Below are 20,379 nucleotides of genomic sequence, written 5' to 3'. Positions count from 1 at the left end.
TTCTCTTTTTCCCCCCCTTCTCTTTTTCCCCCCCTTCTCTTTTTCCCCCCCTTCTCTTTTCCCCCCCTTCTCTTTCTTTCCCTCCCTCTCTTTTTCCCCCCTCTGTTTCTTTTCCTCCCCACAGACAGCAATGTTATGGAATCATTATTGAATTTGGCAGTCCCTCTACATCCCAGCTCTCTTCATAAGCGCCGGGACTAGTTCCGCTCCTCTGTCCTTTCCCCCATAGCTCTGCAAATGTTCTCTCTTTTGTGTGCTTATCCAGTTCCCTCTTGAAAGCTGCAGTTACATTTGCTTTCCCCTTGTTCAGGCAATGCGTTCCAGATCCTAACTTCTTACTGTTTTTGAAAAAAACTTCACTGTTGCTGCTTTTGCCAATCACATTACACCCATGTGCTCTGGTCTCAATCTGTCAGCCAATGGGAGCAGTATCTGTCCATCCACTCTCTCCAATTCCCTCACTGCTATCAAATCTCCTCTCAACTTTCCTTTCTCAAAGGAGAATACCCCTAGCTCTTTCAATCTATCCACTTCTCCCTCTTCCTGTAAATCTTTTCAACAACCTCACTATTGCCTCATATCCTCCCTAAATATGTGGTGCCAGAATTGGACATAATACTCTATTAGAGGCTGAACCAGCATTTTGTGGAAGTTCTCGGAACTTTTGAACTTGGCTTTTAAACTCTATGAACTCTAAGCTTCTACTCATAAAACTCAGAATTCCATAAGCCTTTTTAATAATTTTCTCAATTTGACAAGCCTCTTTCGAGGATTAGTGCCCAATTACCCCCAACTCACAAAATCAGCGAATTGTTTGGGCGCAGAAGGAGGCCATTCAGCCCATCGTGTCTGCACTGGCTCTGCAAATGTGCATTATGACTTTGTGCCATTCCTCTGTCTTTTCACCCTCACCCTTGCACATTGTCTCTATTCCAGCAATCATCTAATGCCCTCTTGAATGCCTCAATTGAACCTGCCTCCAGCACACTTCCAGGCAGTGCATTCCATACCCCAACCACTCGATGTGTGAAAACATTTTTTCTCACATCACATAATTTTAATTCAACACTTGTGTTAACTAAATTCAAATCAGAATCAGGGGTACGTCATTCAGTCCATGGAGCCTGCTCCGCCATTCACTACGATCATGGCTAATCTGATTGAGGCCTCAACTCCACTTTCCTGTCTGTCCCTGCCATCCTTGTTGATCAAAAATCTGTCTTAACTCAGTCCCAAATATGTTCAATGGCCCAGCCTCCACTGCCCTCTGGGGGAAAAAATTCCACAGACCAGCCCGGAGAGAAAGAATTCCTCATCTGTCTTAAATGGGAGATGGTGGCAGAGTGCCTTGAGGTTGGATATTTACTGTGATCAATGGCAAGGGATTTGCGGCAGAGTGGGTCATGGCAGGACGTCCCATGTGTTGAAACCTCTAGGAATATGTCCGGCCAGGGTTGGCAATGTTCCCCGGAGTTTTGAGGTGAGGGGCATGGAAGACTCAATCGCTTCTCCTCCCGTGACTTCCTTTGGGCGAAGTGTGTGACAGCACACTTCCAGGCAGTGTATTCCACACCCCAACCACTCAATGTGTGAAAACATTTTTTCTCACATCACATTTGCTTCTTTTGCACATTAAAAAAAAATCTGTGCCCTCTCGTTCTCAATCCTTTTATGAGGGTGAACAGTTTCTCCCTGTCTACTTTATCCAGCACCCTCATGATTTTGAACATCTCTATCAAATCTCTTCTCAGCCTTCTTCTCTCCAAGGAGGACAGTTCCAACCTCTCCAATCTATTCTCATTCTTTAGGGAAGCACTGTAGCATGGTGGTTAGCATAAATGCTTCACAGCTCCAGGGTCCCAGGTTTGATTCCCGGCTGGGTCACTGTCTGTGTGGAGTCTGCACGTCCTCCCAGTGTGTGCGTGGGTTTCCTCCGGGTGCTCCAGTTTCCTCCCACAGTCCAAAGATGTGCGGGTTAGGTGGATTGGCCATGCTAAATTGCCCGTAGTGTCCTAAAAAGTAAGGTTAAAAGGGGGTGGGGGGGGTTGTTGGGTTACGGGTATAGGGTAGATATGTGGGTTTGAGTAGGGTGATCATTGCTCGGCACAACATTGAGGGCCGAAGGGCCTGTTCTGTGCTGTACTGTTCTATAACTGAAATTTCTCATCCCTGGAACCATTCTTGTAAACTTCTTCAGCACTCTGTGCAATGCGTTCACATCCTTCCTAAAGTGTGGCGCCCAGAACTGTACACAATACTCCAACCGAGGTCTAACTAATATCTTGCCATACCTCTTTGTTCTTGTACTCTATGCCTTTATTAATAGAGGCCCCTCTGTTCCTTGGCTCCTGCTTTCCCCCTTGTAATGACTGCGCCTGGATCATCTCCTCTTTAGAGACAACCCATTGTTGCATGACAATTTTAGCTGCCAATCTCTAATCCCTGTTTACCAAAGCAAAATTCCAGCAGATGCTGGAAAACTGAAATAAAAACAAAGTGCTGAAAAGGCTCAGCAGGTCCGGCAGAATCTGTGGAGAGAGAAACAGGGTTAACGTTCCAAGTCCAATATGATCACTTCAGAGCTAAGGAGATGTAGGAATATGAGGGATTTTATACTTTAAGGAGGAGGGGTGGGGTGGAGCAGAATCAAAAGTCAGGGGTAGGTGGGAGCTCAGGAGAGATTGACAAAGATGTCATAGACACAAGACAAAGGGGGTGTACATTGTAATGTTAAAGACTAACGAAGGTGCTGATAATAGCATAACGGTAAGAACACAAAATGTGTTAAAGCAGAACAAGGGTCAGCACTCTGTCAGAGCAAAACTTGGTCTTGTGTGGAGGTGTTTAAGGAAAAAATCAAAATGGAGGAGAGAAGTTGTTGAACTCCAGTTTACTTGGGCTAAACTTCTTTGAAATGGGCGCTCTTCTAATCCAGTATTCTTTATAAATTTAGAGTACCCAATTATTTTTCTTTTCCAATTAAGGGCCGGGCCAATCCATCCATACAAACACTGGGAGACTGCAAACTCCACGCGGACAGTGACCCGGGGCTGGGATCGAACCCGGGTCCTCAGAGCCGTAAGCAGCAGTGCTACCCTCTGCACCACCGAGCTGCCCAAAATCCAGTATTCCTACCATAGAATGCTCCTTGTCCTTTTCAGTAAACAACTTCAATCCTTCTGTTAAAATTATCGCTATTGACTGAATGTTCCCCAGTGCCATCCAATTTCGCCTCCTCATTCCCCAGATCCAGATGACTCCTTCGTTGCTGGACTGAAAACATTCTGAGCTAGAAAATTCCTGGACACACTTTAAAAAAAAAAACTCCTTCCCAGCCCTGTCCTTTACATTATTACTAACCCAGTCTATATGAGGTAATTAAAGCCATTCATTATAACGACTCTAATATTTTGTGCATCTCTCTGGAATTTCCCTGCAAATGTGTTCCTTTTACAGCTTTCCCAGGACTTGGTGTCAATCGAATACACCCAGTAGTGTAGTGTTACTTCAATTGGTTCCTAGCTGTGAACCCAAAAGATTCTGTCCTTGACTCCTCGAGGACATCCTCTATTCCCAGCACCAGAATATTCTCCTTCAATGACTCCTCTTGTTTGTTTCTTTCCTGAACACCTTGGGCTGGATTCTCCGCTCTCCGATGCCGAAATCGGTTTGGCGACGGGCCGGAGAATCCATTTTGATGGCAATAACGGGAGTGGCGCCGGTATTTGTATTCTCCGCCCCCTGAAAAGCACGCCTGAGGCCCGCACCACAGTGCTCCGTCCCCACCGGCCGAGTTCCCGACGGCGTGGGTTCCGTGTTCTCGCACCGTCTGGGAACCTCGAGTGGCGGCTGCGGACTCAGTCTGACGCCGCCACAGTCTGGAGAGAGCCAATCCGTGGGCAGGAGGTACTTCATTCGGGGCTGGGGGCATTGTGGGTAGGCGGTCCGGGGTGTCCGAGCAGCCGAAGGGGGGGCACTACTTTTACAGTCCGGGTCCGTGGGCTGAGTCCGCCCAGGATCATGGCGCGGCCGTTGTAGGCCGCCGCCATGCACAGCCACGGAATCGGAAGTGCTCAAGGCCGTATTGGCAACTAGAACTGTGAGCTTTACGCTGGCTCCCTGCTAGCCCCCAGCAAAACGGGGAATTGGGGGCATTTTGTGCCAGTTTTCCTAGTGTAAAAGGCCACCGTTTTCACGCTGGCGTGGGGGCTTAGTCTCCAAAACGGAGAATAAATCAATGCACAGAATGGATTATTGGATGGAGCAGTGGAGGTATAACACTGGAGTTATACAAACAAACTTGATAGTGCAATTCCATCCGACCCTGAATGCCTCGATTCCCTTCATGCTAGCAACAAGTTCACCTTAAATGTTATCTAATGTTATTGGCAGCAAACACCACCTTTTTCATAATATTCCATAGATAATTGATAATGCTCCATGGGATGTTTTACAGCTTTAAAGGTTCCGTAGAATTCCTATACTTAGAAACGTACTTTGAAAATCGAAGCAGAAGGAGGCCATTCGGGCCTCCGAGCCTGCTCTGCCATTCATTTTGATCATGGCTGATCAGCACCCTATCTAGACCCACTCTCCGGCTCTATCCCCATAACCCAACCTAACCTGAACATAAGCCGAATAAGGACTCGCATCTACAAAACACTTTTCATGACCACCGGACGTCTCAAAATGGTATACAGCCAATGACATTCTCAAGAAATCCCTCCCAAATTCTTTGCACAATAGGCCAGGTGACGCAGCACGGTGGCACAGAGAGTTAGCACTGCTGCCTCTCAGCGCCAGGGACCCAGGTTCCATTCTGACCTTGGGTGACTGTGTGGAGTTTTCACATTCTCCCCATGTCTGCGTGGGTTTCCTCCAACTAGCTGTGCCCGCAACTCACCAATCTTATTTACCACACTTTGTGTATTCACATACATGCACTGTAAACCTTTGCTGCATTTCCTCTGATTCTGGTCACCTTACTGTTTCTTAAGCTTGTGCTATCTGACCCTCCCAATCCTTTCTGCACCTTGCTACTCTTTTCTGATGCTACAATTTTAAAATTCATTTACGGAATGCGGGCTGGCTGGGCCAGCATTTATTGCCCATCCCCAACTGCCCTCCATTTCAGGGGGCATTTGAGAGTCAACCACATTGCTATGGATCTGGAGTCACATGTAGGGCAGACCAGGTAAGGCGGCAGATTTCCTTTCCTGAAGGACATTAGTGAACTGCGAGATGTACAACAATCGAGCTATGGTCATTATTAGACTTTAAACACTATGTTTATTGCTCTTTGTACATTATTTATATACTGTTGTTGTTTATAATGCCAAAAATACCTCATTAAAATTGTTTATAAATAAAATTATTAGACTTTTAATTCCATATTTTTATTGAATTAAAACTTCACCATCTGTCATGGTGGGGTTTTTGAATCCATGTCCCCAGGTCAGGCCCTGGTTCTATGGAATGCTAGCCCAATGACAGTATCACTATGCACCACATCCCCAACCATGCCGGCAGCACAGGGATTTAGCACTGCTGCCTCACAGCGCCAGGGACTCGGTTAAGACTCCAGCTTTGGGTGACTGTCCGTGTGGAGTTTGCACGTTCACCCTGTGTCTATGTGGGTTTCCTCCGGGTGCTCCAGTTTCCTCCCACAGCCCAAAGTTGTGCAGGTTAGGTGGACTGGCCATGATTTTTAGAAATTGCCCCATAATGTCCAGGAATGTGGGGTTGCGGGAGAGTGGGCCGAGGTAGAGTGTTCTTTCAGCAGACGCAATGGGCTGAATGGCCGTCTGCACTGTAGGGCTCCCATCTTGGATTCTTATCTGTGGCTGCAGAAATGTCAGTCTGTTCTTCCATCTCTAGAATCTTCTGTCACTATTGCTTTTCCAATCAAACCGGCTGCTCCCCTTTCCAGCTGAATCAACTGTGGTGCTATGCACTTGCCTCTGGCTACACTTTCCATCACACTCACAGTGAATATTGATTGGTGAGCAAGATACGGTTAGGGGACTCCTGCAGTACAAGCCTGGTGTCCCTTGACTGAATGGCTGTCATCCACTCCCCCTCCTCACCCACTCATCTTTAAGCTGCGGTGTGCCCACATTCTGAAATGTGCCATATACGTGACTCTGGGCCTCGTGGCGCAGCACAATTACTCCTGCTCAAGCTCCAAATCCCGCAACACCAGCCAGAGATATGTCCCATAGCATGATTGCCCAGGGGATGCAAAGTGTCCTGGAGGTCCCAGGTGGAACAGGATGGCATTCCACAGGACTGAGTGCCCGGCATTCCTCCATGTATCAGACAAAATGAACATAGCACAAATAAAATTAAATGTTATATTTTTAAAAACTCACCAGCTACTCAACAATCAGCATCATTGGGCTGAAGCCATTTTAATTTTTTTAAACTTTACTCCAGACACTGGTGCTCACTCCTCACGCTGCTCTGGCCCTCCTTGAGGCACCTGCCCTTTACCTCTGAGCTTTCTGAACAACTAATCAGCTACCTAGTGTCGTGTCATGTTACCCTTTAATTTTTCTAAATATTTGTTTGCTCTGCCCCTCGCTCTTTTATTTGATCTCCATTGTGCTCTTGGACCTCTTGGTGTTCTCCAATATCTCAAACATTGAGATAATGCACTTTTATAATATTGGTTGAGGAATAAATATTAGCCAGGTCTGCACTGGGATTAGCCATGCTGTGTTTTTGTGCTCTAGACTCTGGTCTGGGCCTTCACACTCAGGTGGCAGAGCTGAGCCAGGGCTGACATCCAGCTGACCATACAAATTGTACACTGCTCTGGTTGGACCACATCTCGAGTATTGGCTCAGACCTGATTACTGAGCCACATGGGAGGTCACGCGGTGAATGGCCCCTAGCTTTGCTGAAAACGTTGGAGTTTTTCCACCGAGTTTTTCCACCGGTTAGAGTAGCAATCTCCAAGAGCTTTATCAGACAGTTAACAATGTAGGAAAAGTACATAGTTACTTTGACATTAAATTGGGAGAGTTTGAGGAACTAACGTGTTCCAAGCAGCAGACGGCACATCAGATGACTGATCTCAAGTTGTCCTTTGCACACACAAGTGATCGAAACACGGAATGGATCTCCAGAAGAGTCGTGGAGGTGACTGTGCTGTTAAACAGATGAATACCGCAATGGGGGAGACTGTCCTCTGTTGAGGGGCTGAGTAAATTGGGCTTAAATTCTCTGTATTTTAGAAGAATGAGGGGTGATCTCATTGAAACACATAAGATTTTGAAGGGGCTTGGCAGGGTGGACTCCGAGGTGCTTTCCCTTGGCTGGACAATCTAAAACCCAGGGATGGGGGCTGGAAGGAACACTCTTAAGATAAAGAGAAGACCCTTGGCTGGAAGCCCTGGGCTGGAATCCCACCCAGGATTAGATGGACAATGAATGGGAGATTCCTGGAAAGACATTGAAACAGGAGCAGGAGGTCATTCAGTCCTTCAAGCCTGCTCTGCCATTCAATATGATCATGGCTGACCCTCGATCTCAATGCCACATTCCAGTTTTCTCCCCATATCCTCGATGCAATTAAAATCTAAGAAAAATCTATCTGTTTCTTGAATAAATTCAGTGACCTGGCCTCCACAGCCTTCTGTGGTAGAGAATCTACACGGTAGCACAGTTGCTTCACAGCTCCAGGGTCCCAGTTTCGATTCCCGGCTTGGGTCACTGTCTGTGTGGAGTTTGCACGTTCTCCCTGTGTCTGCGTGGGTTTCCTCCCACAATCCAAAAGATGTGCAGGTTAGGTGGATTGGCCATGCTAAATTGCCCTTGGTGTTAAAAAAAAAAGGAATTATGGGGATAGGGTGGAGGTGTGATCTTAAGTAGGATGCTCTTCCCAAGATCCGGTACAGACTCGATGGGCCAAATGGCCTCTTTCTGCACTGTAAATTTTATGATTCATTACCCTTTGAGTGAAGAAATGTTTCCTCATCTCAGTCCAAAACGGTCTATCCTCCCTGCATCTCGTCTGTCCAGCCTTGTTCGAATTGTGTATGTTTCAATCAGATTCCCTCTCATCCTTCTGAACTCTAGTGAATACAGGCTGAGTCGAATCGATCTCTCCTCATAGGACAGTCAGGCCAACCCCGGTACCAGCCTAGTGAACCTCCACTGCACCCACTCTTGTGGCAAGTATATCCTTTCTGAGGTAGGGAGATGAAAACTTCCAGGTGTGGTCTCACCAAGGCCCTGTATATCTGCAGTAAGAAATCCCTACTTCTGAACTCAAACCTGTGATAGATAGAACGCTGGAGCCTCGAGCATCACAGCCGTGGCTCCAGAGTGTAACATGCATGTAAAAGTGTATGTTGGCCCAGTGACTCTGATTCCGAATGAACTGTAGCACTTGTCCCTCCCCTCCCCACCTAACCTCCAAGGGATACAAGAAGTGGAAATTGTGTCCTGACCTTTTGGACGTTTCAGTTTTTGTTAGTGCAAATTTGTCCTAAACGGGTCTGGATAAATGGTTGGTGGGGTGGGGTGGGGGGGGGGGTGTGGTAAGAAGGAGGAGGTGGAGGGGGGTGGTAAGAAGGAGGAGGTGGAGTCCCTTGGCTGGGGAGATGGTCAAAATGGCCAAGTTTTATGTGGGAGGAGACCAGATGGCTGTGTTTTGGGTGTGAACCTGGGTGGTTGGGGTCGCACGGTGACATGTACACGCAGTTGGGCTGCTTGCATCCTAATGGGATCAATTTTCTGTTTTTTTTTCCAGGTGTTTCTCTCGATCTGATCATCTTGCTCTTCACATGAAGAGACATGTTTGAGAAGACGCTCATCCCTACACAACGCCATGGCATGACTGTTAGCGGGAGAGCCCTGATAGGTGGTGACTTGTTGCCATGTTGCATTGAGTATGTGTGCATACACGTTTGCACACAAGCACACACTGTCTATATATACACATATGTAATATATATATAGACGTGTACACACACACACACTCTCTATATCTTGGTTATGCCTTACCCAGTCTATCGGTCAGTTAGACACTGCCAAATGATTGCTGATTTAAATAGCATTTGGATTTCTGTTGCCATGGAAACCAAAGGGGATTACAAACTTGAGACCACCTTCCAAGCCTTCAGTTAGAGCAGTTGGTCTACATGCAAACCAATTGGCCTTCCGATCTTGGACTCCAACTCCCACCAGGGATCATCTCCATGTTGTCGGTGTTTCTGCTGCTCCGATTGGAGGAGGGGTGAAGGACAAGTCGAGACAACACCCAAGGAGAAGTAAATGGTGGTCGGAACTCCACTTCCGCGAATCCTATACCGTGCAGCCGGTTTATCGTGGGGTCCAGACAAAGCCAACTATCGTCGCCCTTTACAGCTTTTGGAGCCAAGTAGTTTTTTTTTGTACTGTGCAGAGGTCAACCACTGCCTGCTGCCCTTTTGAAGAGAACACCCAAAGTGGGGAAGTTTGAACGATGCAAACATATGGTTGCTGATGGGCCCTGTCCACCTTTTGTCCACGCACCCAAAGCCCCTGCACACGCACTAGAAGAATCAGTGGCCGCTGGCACCATTTTGGGCAGGCCAAGTGCAGCCGCAGCAAGGCCTGTGAGGGTTGGCTGCACCACCCTTTAAAACGGGCTCCTCCCAAAATTTTCTCTGCTCAACTGGACTGGAATCAATGTGCATTAACTAATTTATAAGTAGCTCACTTAGACCTAGTCTATACAGACTGACTGAACAGACTTGGTGGGATGGGCGGAGGGGGGTTGGGGGGACTTAGTTCGCTGAAAAGGCTCATGGGAGGTTTTCACCCCCACATCAGCTTGACTCTAACCATTCTGTTTGTAAATCGTGATTTGTGATTGAACTGTGTAGACTTGGGACCTATTGTAATGGTAAGTTGGTGAACTTGGTTTAAAGGTGGTGAAATCACTCTCCTCCCTTTCGTTAGTCAGGTGTCCTTCCCAGATGTAAAACTCGAGTGCGAACCCGAGCTCTTGGCGCAAGTAAATACGGACGAATCACTTTATCTGCCTTTTTTGTATCGTTCCCCCCCAACCCTCCCCCGCGCTCTCGAGGGAGTGTCTCTGCTGCCTTGGGTGCCTCGACAATGCCAAGGAGCCATCCAGCCGACTGCCTTGTCAGCTCTCAGCACACAATTCGTGGTGAGTGAGACAAACCAAAGATTGGGGCAGACATCTGAGGATAAAGAGGATTGCTAACTCACATGCTCTCTTCCTTGCAGAAAGTTTATAGTTTATTTATCCCAGCATTCCACGGCGACACAGCTCAGTTTAACCAATTCGCTCATCTCTGGTGTTGGGGGGGGGGGGGGGGGGGTACTGTTGTTTGATTCTGAGTTCCGAGAGCTGGAGGGAACCTGCAGTCGTAGCTCATTTCTGTTTCACCCTCCTCTCTTAAGCTTCAAAGGGCACACAGTGGGCGGGCATTCTACATCCCACCATCCCCATTTACCAGTGCGGCGCACCCCCGCCTGCTGCAGGATTTTCCGTTCCCGCAGCCAGCCAATGGGGTTTCCCATTGTGGCCATGCCGTCGGGAAACCAGTGGGCGTGGATGTGCTGTTGGCGTGGCAATGGATCCCGCCGACGGAAAATCTTGCAGCGTGACTTTCAACTTGCCCATCTAATTCAATGGCAGATCAAGGCCTTCCGTCATTGACCCAGCCTTCACCATGCAAACGTCCAACTTGGCCACCTCTGTGCACTTCCTATAATGGGTTCATCCCAATGGAATAGGAATTGAAGGTGCACTGTGTCTGGGTCAGGCTACGAGGAGGGATGGGGAAAGGTAGCTTGTAGGAAGATACCCACTTATTTGCGCATCTGAGTGAGGGTTAGACCTGCTAGTAAGTACGACCGTGCGGAATGTGCGCATCTGGGGGTTACCTAGTCAACTAAACGCCTTCACATTTGAGTCGGACAATCAACCCAACCTAGCTTCTATGGTTCCTTCTCCGGTGGACTCATTGCCCATGTGAGAGAGCTTCACGGGAGGGCAATGGTGCGTTTGAAGAATATGTTTAGACTTTCATGTTTCCTTCCTTCCCCAAAAAATTAGCAGCATTGACTTGGCATGTGCAGCAGATGTGGAATGATCTGGAAGCAAGACACTTGGAGCTGGCAGGCTTCAAAGCAGAAATTAGAAGAGAAGTGAGGCGGTGGGGATTTGTGGGATGGGCACAGCTGAAGGAGGAAAAGAATCTGTTGAAGCATGTAAGATTGAACTTCGTAACAGCAATGGCATTGCCTCTCTGAGTCACACAAGTGTTTGAGTTGCAGTCACTGTCCTCAGCCACCAAGCTGACACCGATAAGCCCATATCGAGATGTGGACTGGTTTGCTTAATTACCCCAAAACAAATTGACGCTGGCTTCTGCTATTGATGGCACGAGCTGTGGTTATTAGCAGTTTACCCTGTCTCTGAAGAAGAGTCGACACCACCCACTCACCTAGTTTAACCAATGAGTGTATGCACAGGCCCTGGCTCACTGAGAATCGTGCCTTACGTAGATGCTTGCCCAATGCCTTGATCAACCCCGGCTGTTGCTCCTTCACCCTTGGAAGCATTGACCTGCATGGCACCAGGTGACTTTCATTTTGTTCCCCACCCCGACTCCCCTGAAGCACTCGACCATTCTCAGTTTGGCCAGTCAGTTTGGTGACTCTTAAACGGCTGAGGACAAACCTGGTTCAATCATTATCTGCTTCACCATCACTAATCCTTTCCAACAAAGCGGTTGGGGTGGGAGGGAGTGGGAGGGAGGGGGGGGGGGGGGGGGGCGATGTGCTGGGAAGGGAGCAGGGCAGGATAAGGGATGGGGAGAGTCTTGGAAGGAACTACGCTGGCAATTTTTTTAAAATTTACCCTCTGATAGCTGAGTGGTGACTGTAACTAGCTGAAATGATCCATGCAGGCTAGTTTTTATATATATATTGTTTTGAAAGTATCACTGTTTCAAATGAACAATGGTTAGAACTGTTTCACTGACATTTTCAGTGGCCTGAGAATCAGAACTCCAATGTTTATTGTATAGATTTAATATTTATTGTAATTTCTCTTTCTCACTCTCTCGCTCACACACATTATCGCTGTCACACTGCATGTGTTTTTACTTCCCTTCAATTTCCTGCCAAAATAACATTAACATATTGTCCAGGATACAGCTGGGTCAATAATGATGCCCCAATGTGTCTTTGTCAGACTGACTGAAGGGTTTTCCATTAGGAATGATTTCTGGCACTGCTAGTTTGAACGGGACTGAACTGGTCAATCAGATTCGAGTCTGGGCCCTTCTTCCTTTTGGTGCTGGCTAACCTCTCATGAGCTGTGTGTCTTTCTCCTTTTGGGAGTCATATCCAGGTCACGTGTGAACTGGCTGACCAGTGCACTCCTTTCTTAGTCTGTCCTTCTGGTCGGTTTGGAAACTAAATCCACCCAGGCTTGGATTACTTGTATCAAAATAGTTGGGGCCAAAGTCTATTCTTAAAAGCTCTATTTGATCTTGATTTCCCGTGCCTACCAGTTAAGCAACCCACACACCACCCTGGGCGTCTTTCTTCTCCTGTGCAATACCAGTCAATTGATTTGGCATGAAATCTGACATTGTAACTCACCCAAGACTGCGAATATCCAGCGCGCAATGCCAACAAGATGATGTCACAAATCTGGTGAACTGCCTACTGAGAGGTGCAATTCTGAAATTCCTCGACATAGACACTGAGGCCCTTCCAGAGGAGCAGCCGGTTGTAACTTGTTACGGCTTTTACAACAAAAGGGTTTTTGGCTCAATCGTTATCTGATTGATTTTTGGTGGATGGGGTTGAGGAGGGAGTTTGATCATCAGAACAAAGGTGCATACCTGTGTAGTTTTGTATTTTGGCTTTCTTGGTTCCGGGAAAATAGCTTTTCAGTGGAAATGCTAATTGCTCCAGATTGTCTTCTACCTTTTTATTGTGAATGAGGGCAGGGCTATTCACTGCCAATATCCCCCTGACACTTTCCACATCCTGCCCCATCACTTGACATTCCAGTCACCAGCAAAGTTTTGCTTTCAAGCCACCTCTGTGTGCCAGTATCGTGTCTTAAGCCCCGGCCATTCTTGATTATTGATCTCACGCTGAACCCAATGGAACTCTGACAGATGCAGGCAGTTGAGAGTTCAGCTGATCCCAATGTCATTAGCTTAGCCTGCATGATGATATTCCCCCCCCCCCCCCCCCCCACCCCCCCAAAAGACCATAAATTACATTTACACAAGCTGTTTGGAAAGTTTCTAGAGTCATTGAATGGTCTTTGCCCCTCCACTGTTCCTCACAAATATGGTGGTCTAGCTAATAGGGTATGGAAAGCTTAGAGGGTGTTGTAGGATTTGCACAGTCAAGAAGCAGAGACTTAATTTGTTCTGTCATGGCTTCTGCTCGACAGTTTGACCAATATGACACATTTAATCTGCAGGCCAGTGATTTCTGGATGGGACTGAGTCCCACCCAGCCTGAAAGATGCTGCTATTGGCACTAATGCCTCCATGTCTGATGGTAGGCGCACAGCCAAATAATAAAATCAGTGGATCCCAAGGCAATTATGGCAGTGTTTAGTTCACTGAACTACGAGTGCCCGCCATTAAAGGAATGGCTTTAGATTTGACTGCAATTTACAATCCCTAGTTTGGTCTTCTGCTGGTTGTGGTACAAAGCCCACACAGTCCACTTCATGTGGGGAGCCTTCAGAGGTTGTACATTTGCTGGAGATGGGATTCCATTCAGATGAAAAGGCAGAACTGATTGCTTGTGACATTTGAACCTCCAAAGAGAGGTTGCCAGCTCTGGTTCTGCACATTCCTGGAGGTGTCATTTCCTGACCGCCTGCCTACGCCCGCTCCCCCTCCACTCCCCCATTTACCAACTTGTGACACGCGCATCCTCATGGTACACTGGGTTTCCACGTCAATCAGAAAGCAAACAGACTCTTCGGTACCTGTTGGACGACTCTGGGGTAAGTTCTCTTCCTCCCTCAATGGGGGCCGGGGGGGGAGGTGACGGAAAGTTGTCAAAGTTGCCCACTTTTGTTCCCCAAGGAGCAACAGTCCCACCTCCCTGCAGTGGTCAGTGCAATGGTGGAAGAGGCCTGGGTAGAGAACATGCTAGACAAATGGAAAGACCATGGCACTAAAAATTGGGGTGAGTGGGAAAGGTTTTACGAATGTAATAATCACAATTTTCATTCAGTTTGCAAACTCATTAATCAAGGGCAATGATTATATTCCTGTACATACAACAGTACCCACCCCGCGCCCCTCATCACCTTGCATCTCCTCCCTCCAGATTTCTCGACATTAGCCTATAACACCAAGCCCATGGTAACCATGGAGACCTTATTGGAACGTTCACAGACAAATGTCCAGCTGACAGCCTATCTCCAGCATACTAAGATTCAAATCCTCAGTGTCAATGTGACCATGGCATCACTTACCTCCCCAAAGGCATCAAATATAATCCATGTCTTTCTGCTGTTCAATTGTTTTTTTTTTATTGGTAAGGGGGAGATAGGGGTCAGTTCTATACAGGGTACATACTCCACTCTGACCCAACCCCCCTCCATTTTCTGCTCCTCTGTCATGTTGCTTTATTTGAATTATTTATTTGTTTTTTGTGTGTATATGTGTGTGTGTGTGTTGGAGGGGGAAAGGGGCATTAGTTTGGAGATCTGATCACTGACCTGTGATATGGCTGGATTGCTGTACAATTAAGTGTCAATATGTATAGAAGTGTGTGCATGTGATTCTTCTCCCTGGTTGCTCATGACCACGTCCAGGAGATTAATCTTTAATTCCCGGAGACTCCGGAACAAGCTTGGACTGTTGACCACCTATAAGTATCCAGTAATCACCCTATGGTGACAGAGGTTACTGTAGGTGCAGTGAGCCTCTTGTGTCTGCCGCCTAGTTCCCATGGTAACCTTCCTCCATCGCAACATGCCTCCCCAGCCCCATCTCCCACAGGCAGCAATTGAAATAATTTACTCTCTTTTTGGAGGGTGCAGAGGACAGTTTAAAAATTCAGTGTCAGGCCTTCTCCTGCAGCCCTTCATCTGACCTCTTGGTTATGACTGGGGTGAGTCATGCCCATTAACCCCACAAAGTCTGCTGCTCCGAAACCTGAACATTAGCAAAAATGGCGCCTGCTTTCTGAGCGTCAATACACAATCACTGGTTGCAGACATTCACACCCATTTCCCTGTACCCCACTGCTGAACTGATTTTTCCCTGTATTCTATTCTTGTTGCGCAAGCTCAATTGTCAAGTCCTGGGTGTCAAAAGGGTCTCGGTATGGAAAACTGGCAGGTTTGCCAGGAATTTTAGTAGGACCCAGATGATGGTTTAAGGGGAGTTGCAGATGTTGGGGATCCATGTTCGCCTTTATTGAGATCAACTAGGCTTCCAGGTGCTCACAGTTGTATACCAAATGAGGAAGGCGCCATTTGTCAGGCCCGTTCAGAGTTCCACACGGCTGCCCCTGGAAATTTGGGGTTTCGTTTCTTTATTTTTCTTTCTCTTCCTTTTTCTTTTGTTCTTTTCTGTTTCTGCTGTTTGTCAGTTTTACTGTACAAAGAGTCTTAAGGAAAACACATTCTTTGTATTATATATGATGGTAGTACGTTAATGTTACAAAATTATTAACAGAAGAAAAATTTATTTTTGTTACTGGTCTGTTTCCTAATTCTTTTTTAAATTGGTATTGTAAGATATCTATGCAAAATTTGTTATGTGGAGCATTTTTATTTAAGAATGTATTATGTGTAGAATACTGTAGGATATGCTCAGCCTGGGATATATGGCTTGTGTTTTTTTATTTTGATGTGCAATTTATGAACACGTAATTAAAAAAAATGCAAACAATGCTGCAACCTCTCCTGAAGAAATGTCTACCAATTCTTTCCTTGGTGTGAGCAGTCTCGATATCTAGATAATCTGCTGTGTCAACTCAAAGGTAAAACTGTCGAGCAAGAGAAATAACAGGAGTAGGATTGGGCCATTCCCCCACTATTTGACAATTCAGTTAGATCATGGGTGTGATCTAACCATCATGCCCGACTCTGGTCACAACGTGGCCAGTAAATTTCACGAGAGGCCTGGTCTCCAGCAACATGGACTAGGCGTACCAGCACTTCGGGGGGAGTTGGGAGTCTCCCAGGCGATCAGGGCCCCTGGGTGGTTGGGCTCTGGAGAGGGTGGTCCCCTGTCACTCATGATGCCATCCCAGGTACCATGACAGTGCCACCCTAGCATTGCCAGGGTGCCCAGATGGCACTTAGCCTGGAGGGGGTACTGCCAGGATGCCAGGCTGGAGATGTCAAAGTACCCAAGTGGCATATTGCTCATGCCAGCGATTGGGCCCAGGGGTGCCCTGCTTTTACCAGGTGGGGTGCAGGGAACTCGATCCCTTATATGTGAATTTGGGGTGTTTGAGACAGTCCAGAGACCACAGTGGGGGTTGATCTAGAGATCTTTTCCTGCACTGGCGAGCATAAACGGGACTAAGTGCAGCTTCCGCATGGAGTTCCTCGCCGAAGCTCCAAAATGAAGCAGAGTCCCATTTAATAGCAGGGTCATTCTGGGCGCTGCCAGCGTTGGGAAACACCCGGCTAAATGCACTTGACACGTCACTCTTTCAGATATGTTAAATCGTGCCCCATAGTTGATCAGTATTTTAACTCCACCTTCGCATCTTCGCTCCCTATACGCTAATACCTACTAGATCCATCAATTGTGGGAGGCATAGAACATAGTTGACACAGTGGTTAGCACTGCGGCCTCACAGTGCCAGGGTCGTGGGTTCAATTCTGGCCTTGGCTGACTGGAGTTTGCACGTTCTCCCCATGGATTTCCTCTGGGTGCTTCAGTTTCCTCCCACAGCCCAGAGATATGCAGGTGAGGTGGATTGGCCATGCTAAAGTTGCGTCTCAGTGCCCAAAGATGTGCAGGTTAGATGGGGTTACTGGTATAGGGTGGGGGAGTGGGCCTTGGTAGGGTGCTGTTTCAGAGGATTGGTGCAGACCCGATGGGCTAACTGGTCTCCTGCATTGTAGGTGTTCTATGAATCTTAATCTTGAAATTTTCAATTGACCCCCAGGTACAACTGCCTTGTCTTTGTGGGGGACCCATGGGGCAAGCACCCATGATTTGAATAGTATGATTGAATTTTCTAATTGGTTTGAGGGAGAGAAGAGTGGGTCCAAGATTAGTATTTAAACTTAAATATGAGGGCATAAAAGCAGAGTGAACTGGCAAATGAGGTTACAGAATAGTTCAATAGAGATACAGTGCAAACATTTAAAGCGGTATTTCAGAATGCACAAAATATGAGAAATAAAAGCTTGTGTTGCAGGGGGTAACATTGGCATGGACCAAAGGTTGGCTCACTAACGGGAGAGTAGGCATAAACGGGTCATTTTCTGGTTAGCAGGATGTAAAGTGTGATGTGCCACAGGGATCAGTGCTGAGGCCTCAACTTTTTGCAATCTACATAAAGGAAGTGGATGAGAGGACTGTAAGGTATGGTTGCGAAATTTGCTGATGTCACAAAGACAGGTAAATTCTGAAGAGGATACAAGGAGGCTACAAAGGGATATAGATCGGTTAAGTGTGGAAAAAGACGTGCAAAATGTGAAGTTGTCCATTTTGACCGAAGATATAAAAAAATAAGTATATTGTTTCAAGAATGAGAGATTGCAAAGCTCTTGAGGTGCAAAAGGATCTGGGTGTCTGAACGCAGGAATCACAAAAGGCGAGTATGCAGGTGCAACAAGATATTAGGAAAGCTAATAGAATGTTATTGTTTATTGCGAGGAGAGTTGAATATAAAATTAAGGAGTTTATGCTTCAGTTATATAGGACACTGGTGGGCAGCACGGTGGCGCAGTGGTTGGCATTGCTGCTTTGTGGTGCTGGGATCCCGGGTCCGGTCCCTACTCTGGGTCGCTGCCCCTGTGGAGTTTGCACATTTGTGTGGGTTTCGCCCCCACAACCTGGGGATTGGTGGATTGACCACGCTGGATTCACCTTGGCTGGAAAAAAATTAGTTGGGTACTTTAAAAAAAAATTTTTTTTTTTTAAATATAGGACACTGGTCAGACTACACCTGGAGTATTGTGTACAGTATTGGTCAACTTATTTAATGAAGGATGTTAATGCATTGGAAGCAGTTCAGAGAAAGTTTACCAGACTAATACCAGGAATGGGTCGATGTCTTATGATGAAAGGTTGGACAAGCCCGGCTTGTATCCACTGGAGTTTACAAGAGTCAAAGGCGGCTTGATTGAATGATATTAGATCCTGAGGGGTCTTGACAGGGTGGATGTGGAGAGGATGTTTCCTCTTGTGGAAGAATCTAGAACTAGGGGTCATTGTTTAAAAATAAGGGGTTGCTCATTTAAGACCAAAATGAGGAGATTTATTTTCTGAGGGTAGTGAGTTTTGGAACTCTTTTCCTCAAAAGGCAGTGGAAGCCGAGGTAGTTGGATTCTTGATGCAAGAAGGTAGAAGGTTATCAGAGGTAGGTGGGAGGTTACGGTCAGATCAGCCATGATCTCAGTGAATGGTGGAGCAAGCTTGAGGGGCCGAGTGGCCTACGCGTGGTCCTATTTAATATTTTTATCATTGTTTAGAAGTGAGACCAGGATTTGAATAGTCTCCAAGAAGCCTTTTCCCAATGATTGAATCCACTGCCAACACTCACTCATGGTCCACCTAAGGAAATACATTGTTATGGCCTAGTATTCCTGCAAGTAGTTGTTCTGTTTACAAACAACTCCAGATAGAAAGCTTGAGAGTTGAAGCATTTATTGTGACAACATAGTCAACCTCACATTTCTCAGTCACATAATCACACAGTGCAGGAGAGGCCATTCGGCCCACAAAGTCTGCACTGACATGTGAAAAGCACCTGACCTACCTGTTTAATCTAAATGACCAGCCCTTGGTCCATAGCCTTTCATGTTGTGACGTGCCAAGTGCTCACCCAGGTACTTTTTAAAGGATGTGAGGCAACCTGCCTCTACCATCCTCCCAGGAAGTGCATTGCAGACCCTCACTACCCTCATATCCCTTCTAAACCACTTGTCCTTCACCTTGAACTTGCATCCTCTCATGACTGACCCTTCAAACTAAGGGGAACAGCTGCTCCCTATCCACCCTGTCCATGCTCCTCCTAATCCTATACACCTCGATCAGATCGCCCCTCAATCTTCTCTGCTCCAACAAAACAACCCAAGCCTATTTAACTTCTCGTCATAACTAAAATGTTCAATCCCAGGCAACATCCTGGTGAATCGCCTCTGGACCCCCTCCAGTGCAATCACATCCTTCCTAATGTGGCGACCAGAATTGCCCACAGTACTCCAGCTGTGGCCTCACCAAAGTTCTATACAACTCCAACATGACTTCCCTACATTTGTCATTTATGCCTTGATTCAGAAGCTGAACTCCACTCCAACAGCACCTGCCTGTGAGTGATCAGCAAGGCGAAGGCTAAGACATCCGCCCCGCACCCAGCTACAGCTCTGACCGGTCTGACACCCCAACTATGACCACCAAAGGACTGGGCTCCAATTCTATCTGTAGAATCGTCGACAAGAAGGAAACCCAAAATCTCACCAGCTCAGGACATGCCGCAAACATACACACATGATTCGCCGGACTCCTTCCACAATGCTCACACTTACCTTCCACCCTCAAACAACCAGCTTATCCTAGCCCTAGTTAAGTGCGCCTGGTGCACCATCTTCTGTACTAGCCCCAGTCTCGTACATGACAATGAAACGTTGACCCTACGCAATGCCTCGCATGACACTCCATCATCCAATACCACCCCCAACTCCTCCTCCCACTTGCCCTTAGTCCCTACCAGGGATGCAGTATTCTCCGCCATTATTCTCCCGTAGATTCCTATTGAGGTGCTCCCCATCTCCATTCCCGCGAGCGAAGGAACTCTCTCAAACAATGAGGCTGGAGGTACTACCAGAAATGACGGGAAGACATTCCTCACAAAGTTCAGCACTTGCAGATATCGAAACTTCTCCGACTGGAAGCCCAAACTTCTCCAATATCTCTTCTGGACTCGCAAACCACCCCTCCAGAAACGAGTCCCCCAAACCTTTCCCCCCTTGTCCACTCAGCCTTGAAACCCGGCATCCAATCTTGCTGGCTCAAACATGTGATTAAAAGGTTGGCGCCAGCTTCGACATCCTACATAATTTAAATTGCTACTATAATTGCCGCCAGATTTTCAATGTCACAACCACCACTTGGTTACATGAAAACTTCCCTGGAGAGAACAGAAGTTGGTCCGTCGCTAGTGCCC

General features: G+C 47.0%; 1 protein-coding gene across 1 annotated transcript in view; it reads left to right on the top strand.

Moving 5' to 3' along the window:
• LOC119962276 (Krueppel-like factor 7) overlaps positions 1-8,796 on the top strand; it is a 28,866-nt gene extending 20,070 nt beyond the window's left edge. Inside the window, exon 4 of the mRNA XM_038790264.1 lies at positions 8,759-8,796. Within this exon, the coding sequence (XP_038646192.1) occupies positions 8,759-8,796 (38 nt within the window). The remainder of the gene's footprint in view (positions 1-8,758) is intronic.
• Positions 8,797-20,379: the final 11,583 nt, after the last annotated feature.

The sequence above is a fragment of the Scyliorhinus canicula genome, chromosome 2, assembly GCF_902713615.1.
Source record: "Scyliorhinus canicula chromosome 2, sScyCan1.1, whole genome shotgun sequence".
NCBI lineage: Eukaryota > Metazoa > Chordata > Chondrichthyes > Carcharhiniformes > Scyliorhinidae > Scyliorhinus > Scyliorhinus canicula.
The sequence above is the reverse complement of the archived record's forward strand: the minus strand, read 5'-3'. Positions and strand labels throughout refer to the sequence as shown.